The 7,820-nt window shown below is 41.5% G+C and overlaps 1 protein-coding gene across 1 annotated transcript; it reads left to right on the top strand.

Moving 5' to 3' along the window:
• The first annotated feature begins 2,615 nt into the window (after nt 1-2,615).
• Nucleotides 2,616-3,480, top strand: LOC129690764 (ATP synthase subunit O, mitochondrial-like). Its single transcript, XM_055626597.1, has one exon. The coding sequence runs from the start codon at nt 2,616-2,618 to the stop codon at nt 3,258-3,260; it is 645 nt and encodes a 214-aa protein (XP_055482572.1). The 3' UTR covers nt 3,261-3,480.
• The last annotated feature ends 4,340 nt before the right edge of the window (nt 3,481-7,820 follow it).

Raw genomic sequence — 7,820 nt, 5'->3', positions numbered from 1 at the left:
CCACTGGAGAATGTGTTAGAGGATGTAGGAAGGGCACAGATTTTAGAAGCAGAGATTGGGCCACTTGCAGATATAGATCCCCCAGAAACTTCATTTTTACTTCCCAACTCCAGAGAGTCAAAAGACAGATTTCTATGGCTGTATGCTATCTGTTCTCTCCAGCCGCAGGTATCTAAATAAAGGAATGAGAAGACTAATACAATGGCCTTTTGTGCTACAAAACATCACTGTTCTTTTCCTCAGTGGAAAATTGTGCGAATCCCACCTTCCATCATCCAGGACCTCTGATGGTAACACTCTCTCTAAGAAGAAGTGCTAAGGGTTATGTCTCTGTTTTCTACATAGATCTTCAATTAGAGTCAAGCCTGATCAAGCTCTTCCTTGGATCTCTGGTTTTTTGTTTGTTTGTTTTAAGTGATGTCTTGTCAGCTTACTGTCACCTAGGAAGCAAATCAAACTCTGACCCAGAGACCACTGCGGTGAAAAATATCTCCACAGGATTTTGTGCTAATATTCACAGAGCTGTAGTACCCAAACTCCAGGTATACTGAGCCACCTATATTCCATGGACTCTTTGGATCCTTTAATGAATATCTTTCCATACTTACTTATTGGGGGTCTCAAGTGTCCCCATGTCCCAGGCTTGGAGGAGAGCACAGGACAAAGTTTCTTATTTTAATGCAATTTAACATTCTAAAGGTAAAAAAGACATTAAGCTAACTAGCAAATAAGTGTTGTTAACTCTCCATGTCTACATGTTCCACGTCTCAACCAATCATGTGCTGAATACACTTGGAAAAAACCTTTGTGCTGAAAAATGTATAAACTTATCCCATCATTTTTCCTTAAATTAGTTATACTGTTATAACTAATTGTATACTGTTGCATTGTGGCAGACAGCATAAGCTATCAAGAGTTGATTTGAAGTCTTCAGGAAAGTTTTAATTAAGAATAACATATGAGTACTACACTATTTATATAAGAGACTTGAACATCTGAGGATTTCAGCATCCACTGTGGATCTCTGGACCAAATTCCACTGGATATTGATGGGTAATCAGTATGTAACATAATGGCAGTGGCAGATAGTCTAAAGAGATTTAATGCCTGATAAACAAATAGAGAGAAATGAATGCTAGTACTCAAGAGAAAAGAGAAAGGCATGACAGAAGAGAGGACATTCAACAGAGACCTCGATTAGAAGAGGTAGCAAGACACACATGTACTTGGGGAAGGAAGCAGACCCCAGGCTGGAGGGGGACCTACTGTTACACAGGACCAAGAGAGCTCCTGGTGTTTTAAGGTGTGTGTTCAAGCAGAGAAATGGACACAAAGAAATCACCCACAGCACCTGCCACTGTGACTCACTTCACAGATAATGCAGAGTGATGCCTATTAGGAAAGCACAGTACAAATTAAGAGCATGTCACTTGTCTGGGCTCTGATGAATTGATCTCCCTGCCTCTAGGGTCTTTTGTGCTGCATCTGCTCAATGTCTAGAAAATCTCAAAGAAGGAATCTAGGTGACTACCAAATACAACATCATTCTATTGGCCTGTGCATTGGAACCTTCTGGAATACATCAATAAAACATTGGTATCTGAGCCTGACACATTCCTACTGAGTCAAAGGCCTAGTAATGGGCATAGGAATCTTTTTAAAAAATGTATTCATTGTATTGTTTTTGAAGTACGTATTTGTGTGTTGATATTGAAAATGGGTACAGATGCCCATGGATGTCAGAAGAGATCATCAGGTCTGACATGGGTGCTGGGAACCAAAACCCAGTCCCCAGCAACAGAAATATGCACTCTTAGTAGGCAAGCCATCTCTGCAGCATCCTGGTCCAGAAATCTCAACTTTAAAGAACGGATCTGGTAACAGGCCACTCCCATGACAGCAGTTCCCAACAAGCCTGCATTGTTGTACAGCCCTGATATATTTTCATCTCTAACGAAAGGTAACATGCCTGTTACCTCAGCTCAAGTACTTAGGAATTTCTTATTTTACAAATCTGCATGACAGTCTACATTTGCTGTGGAGGGTGGATGGTAAATGCTTAAATATTTCATGTTTTGCTATCCAAAGTGGCTCTGCTTTGTTTTCAAGATTAGAGACAAACTTTTACTCTGAAGCACAGGCTTCCCTGGGACTTGCTTTCCAGGTCAGGCTCCCTTGAGCTTGTGATCCTCCCACTCAAGTCACCCGAATGCAGGGATTGCAGGCCTATACCACCATGGCATCTGTTGCACACAGCTTTAATGTTTAAAAATATTCACCGGTAATAGACATGGACAAATTTTACTAATTTGGCTTCTTTTGGAAAGAAGTGCTTTGCACGTGAAAGGCTTTTGTAGACCAACTCCATCATCTGAAAATAGTTCGTTCTGAGCCAGACACGGGTGACAGTGACTCAGGGTTAGAGATTCAAGTTACTCCAAACGATCACTTCTATGACAAAAGAAGCTTCAATAAAGAAAGTCAGTGTTTACAAAATGCATAGATTTACAGTATTTAAATATTAGTTTATCATATTCTTAGCTAGAATGCTGATGGAGGGGGCAGGTCTGTATGTCAGCCTTAAGAACTTTAGGGAGACAGCCGCCCGAGAAAAGATGGCCGCGCGAGCAGCCTCCAGACTGTCCTTACAGGTGCGGAGCTTCAGTACCTCTGCGATCAGGCCCTTTGCCAAGCTTGTGAGGCCCCCTGTTCAGATATATGGTATCGAAGGGCACTATGCCACTGCCCTGTATTCTGCGGCTTATTCTAAACAGAATAAGCTGGACCAGGTGGAAAAGGAGTTGTTGCGAGTGGAGCAACTCCTAAAGGACCCCAAGGTATCTCTCGCTGTCCTCAATCCGTACATCAAGCGCTCCATCAAAGTGAAAAGCCTGAAGGACATCACAGCGAAGGAGAAGTTCTCTCCGCTGACGGCCAACCTCATGAATTTGCTTGCTGAAAACGGTCACCTAGGCAACACCCAGGGAGTCATCTCGGCCTTTTCCACCATCATGAGTGTTCACCGTGGGGAGGTGCCGTGCACAGTGACCACGGCATCTCCTTTAGAGGAAGAGGTTCTCACTGAGTTAAAGCTGGTGCTCAAGAGCTTCCTTTGTCAAGGCCAAGTACTGAAATTGGAGGTGAAGACCGACCCGTCAGTCATGGGTGGGATGATTGTCCGAATCAGGAAGAAGTACGTTGATATGTCCACAAAGAGCAAGATTCATAAGCTCAGCCAGGCCATGCGGGAGTTACTCTGAGAAGCCATCACCTGAGAGAGCTCTCGTCCTTTGAGCAACAATAAAATGCTTCCTGAACAGAGGACTTGAAGTTCCTTGTCCTCTAAGGACAGCGCCAGGTTTCCATCCTCCTCAGGGTCCCTCTGGTGTCCAGGCTAGAAAGTCCTTCAGGCTGGAGGACTTGGTGTCTCTGTGTTAACTGAGGAAGTCATTGATTAAATTGACATTATACCTTAAAAAAAAAAAAAAAGAACTTTAGGGAAAGCCTGGAGTATGTAAGGACAGATGCAGAGGTTGATTGTAAATGACTCTTAAAAAAACAGGTTAAAGATAGCCAAGGGTACAAAATTCCATTCTTGCAGTCGAGATGTTTTGAGTCAACATCAATTAGTATGTAGGATCTTTGATGCAGATGCAGCTTCTCTGGGAATGTCTCAAAAGGCAGAAGCAGCAGGAGTTGAATCTGGTTTCTTTGGAACATGAGTGAATCCTTTGGCCACTGTGCCAGCCCCACCTGGCCACGTAGTGCTTCTTATGACAGGAGAAGCCCCTCCAGGTGCCAGATTTGCTATGTCTCTTTGGTGTCTCTGCTTCTGGAGAGAGCAAAGGGTTCTCCATCTTATTCATGTGATCATCAGCTCTGCTCTGCAATCACACCCACCCTAGTGTGCTTGGCTCCCAAGCACTTCAATGTTTTGGTTCTTCCTCTGGACACTTCAACTTAGTTTAAGTTTGTTTCTTTTCATTTATCTGCTGTCTGCCCAGTTCTCCCCATGAGCCATTCATAATTTTTATTAACAGATTATTTCTTACCTGAAAAATAAATCTCCTCACATGTCAGTAGCTGTCAGTTCAAGTTCAGTTAGTGCTAACCCTTTGGTCTTTAGCAGTTTCTCATTCCATTAAGAATCTTAGTAAACCTTTCCAACATGCGCACCTTTAAAAAATACCCCCACACAAATATGCAATAGGAGGCTAAGGCATTTATCCATGAGACTGCACTAAGTACAAAATTGTCTTTATTGTGAAGGAAGGCTTTCCTAAGTATTGACTAATAAATTAACCTAACAGACTAGGATCAGAAGGAAGAAAAAGAAACCTTCCCCTACCAGTGGACTTGGGGAGGGGAGTGTGTGGAGAAGGGGGAGAAAGGGAGGGATTGGGAGGGGAGGAGGGAGGGAACTAGAGGGGGCATACAAAGTAAATAAAGTATAATTTAAAAAAAAAATAAAATGAGTCTAGTCTCTGCCAGTCTCCCCATTCCACATTGACCAGGAATAACTGCTGGCTGCTAAAAAGAAAAGTTGCCTTGCATAACAAGTGGGGAAAGGTTTCTATTTCTGAAGAAAAATCCACCAGAAAGAGAAAGGAAAACTTAGTAACTGCAAGGAGCAGTAATTGTAGCTACCATGGGAGGTCTGGCTGAGGAAGACTCTTTGGAGAAAAGGAAAAACTATCTTTAGCCCGTTTCCTTTCCATACCCACTGAAGTCTACTAATTTATTTAGAATGGTTGGTTCTTAGAGGAAAGGCAAAACTTCATCATTTGGTATCCAGGATTTGAGAAGTGAAAGGCATAGACAGATAGCTGGCCTGGAGCCTAAGATAGAATTCTTGGAAGAGAAAGTCCCACCTTTTAAGGAAATGGTACAGAATGCTGGCAAGTCCTGTTATCAGGAAGGGTTCTGAGCTGGTGACATTATTCTCTAAGGCCCACAGATTCTCAGCTGTCATTTTCATCATCTACAATTCTCCATTTTCATATTGACTAATACATTTTTAAATTTTTCTCTATAGCTAAGAAAGCTGAGTTTATAAAGTTAGTACAGCAAATATAGCCATTGCATTGAACAGCAAAACTTCATTCCTGGACTGGAGGAAAAGCATGGGTATTATTTGCCACAGGGTAGGTTTTGTATAATCACAGATGCTAAGAAAAAAAGACAATATATGGATCTTATCTCCAAATAGTGTCTGAACCTTCTTCACTCCTTCAACATACCTATGTGAACTATAGTTAAACACCACTGATGGGACTCATAATAAGTGTTATGTGTGTGGAATATGAGTATGTGTACCAGTGCAGGTGTGTGTGTGTGTGTGTGTTTGTGTGTGTGTGTGTATAAAGCAAAGGTCTTTCTCTTTTACTCTCTAAATGTTTTTTTTCTTTTGAGGCAGAGCTTTCAGGAACCCCAATTCAGTTCTAGCTGACTGCCTAGACTAGCTGGCCAGTAAACCGAGTGATCCTCCTATCTTTGCTTCCCAGTGCTAGAATTGCAGATGCAAGCTACCATGCTCATCCCATTCAAATTTCACTATCTTCTGAGCATAAAGCTCCAGGACAGATGTCTTTATTTATTTATTTTTCTTGTATGTGTATGTAAACATGTTCTGATGAGTTTAGACACATTATTATGTTTTTGATACAGGTGCAGAGGTAGGTGTAACTGTGTGACAGAGAAAAACAGTGCAGAGATTCTCCAATCTTGTATTCTTGGTGAGGCTATTTTAGGTTTAACTAGAATTTTATCTCCTTGATGTAGACTCCTGTGGAAAATTACTCAACTCAAGAAATCTGAGGTCATGAGGCCACAGCTAACTTATTCTAGCTTCTGGTAAAATACTGGCTTGTGCAGACCTCCCACACCAGCTAACTACTTAGCTTCTGTTAAACTGATTGTTTGCTCAAAACCTCCGCCTGCAGCTGTTGAGTGAATTCTCAAGATATGATTTAGGTCTTTAAAAACAATTTACCATAAACATTTAGCACTACACTTGGGTTCCAAATACGTGAGTGTAGTCCCAGCCAGCTGTCATAAAGACTTTCAGTTGACAATAAGCTGTGTCTGAGTGGTTGTATTATGGCCTCTCCATAACAACTGCACATAGAAGCCTAAGGTTGGCATTAGGAGTCTTCATCATTCTCCACCTTATTCACGAGGCAGTATCTCTTAGCTCACCCATGTAACTAGTCTAATGACCTAGCTTGCTCCAGTGATCATCATCTCTGCTCTCTCATCACTGGAATAACAGGCAGGCTGCCATGCCCACCCAGCATTTATGTAACCCCTGGGGATCTGAACTCCAGTCCCCACATTTGCACAACAAATGCTTTATCCACTGAGCCATCTCCCCAGCCCTGGAGTGTCTACATTCTATTCCATAGGAGCGTGAGTATTGACATACTTGCTCCTGACTGATAGCTCTGATTCCCAGAAGGCTGCCACATGGCCACACAGCCCTCCAGAGCTTCTCTGAAAGACTGCTGCATGTCTTGTAGGAACACAGTCCTCCTCTGCTCTTCCTCTTCACAATAGAAATGTCTATTGCAGCCTTTCTATGCTGGCATTGATAAAAAAGAAAAAAAATTGTCTATCTTATTTATCTAAAAACACTTCCATTTAGCCTTCCATAGCCAGAAACAAGTGGAGAGAAAATAAGATGAATTTAAAAAAAGGAAGTGTACTTAATTACTAATCAGTTGTCATGATGGCTTTATTTTGCAGAGGAGCACTACTTGGGGTGTTCTCATTTAACCCTTACAGCAAACCCCCAAAATGAGGGAACAGAAATTCATAGTAGGGATATATCTTGCAGAATGCTGTCCATGAGTATTGATTTAGCAAATTTCCATGTGCCAATTACGGGATTCAGGCTCATTTAAATCAGTTATTTTGAACCATCAAAAGGTGGTTTATTTATTTATTTTTTCCTGTTTGGAACTCCAGTTTTCTCTTACAATATATTAACTATTATCATTAATATATGAGATGCCATAGGAGAGACAGAAATGAAAGAATGCACATAATGCAGGTCTTTGGCTCCAAAAATACCATCCTGAAGGACATAATGTTTAGTGGGATAGTCAGAGCTCCACTCTGTTAATTGTTATATAACAAAATATGGCATCAAACAGAGACATCCCTTCATTCAACAAATTTGTGTTGAAAGTCCAGGCAGAAACAAAAAAGCAGAAGGAAGAGGAGTTTTCCAGGGCAACGTCCTTGATGTTTTCTTAGCAGCAACATTAAAAAAAAAAAAAAAAAAAAAAAAAAAAAAAAAAAAAAAAAAAAAAAACAGAGCCTAAAGCAGGGTAGTCCTTTGTTTGAAGCTGAATAAGTAGCTACCTGAAAGGCCTGCATTTTAACCTGTATTTGCTCGCTTGGATCACATGCTTCTACTGCACCATTGGGCTGCTTTAAGGGAAGGTTCTGAATGACTGGCAATTGATCTGGAAATTCCCAAGTGCTGGGAAATGAGGGAGAAGAGTGAAGGACAGAGAATGAGGCACTGTGGTGTTCCACTTCATCTTGAAGGTCATTCATCAGCAGGAACCTTTGTCTTCTCTCAGTGGTAAGCATCTGAGGGTTTAAGGAATGGCAGAACATACCACAGAGCTCAGAATACCCTGCAGCTCCTCATTCCACAACCAGTACTACACTGAGCTAAGAGTGGGACACCTAAAGAACAGAATATTTCATAGGAGAACTAAGATAACTGGGAGGGAAAAGGCACACTGCCAAAGTCAATGTTTATGAAACATGGGGGTCCAAACTTGAAAGTCCAGACTCTAAGGAACATT

This window comes from Psammomys obesus, unplaced genomic scaffold (genome assembly GCF_907164565.1).
Source record: "Psammomys obesus unplaced genomic scaffold, mPsaObe1.curated_primary_1811, whole genome shotgun sequence".
Lineage (NCBI taxonomy): Eukaryota > Metazoa > Chordata > Mammalia > Rodentia > Muridae > Psammomys > Psammomys obesus.
The sequence above is the reverse complement of the archived record's forward strand: the minus strand, read 5'-3'. Positions and strand labels throughout refer to the sequence as shown.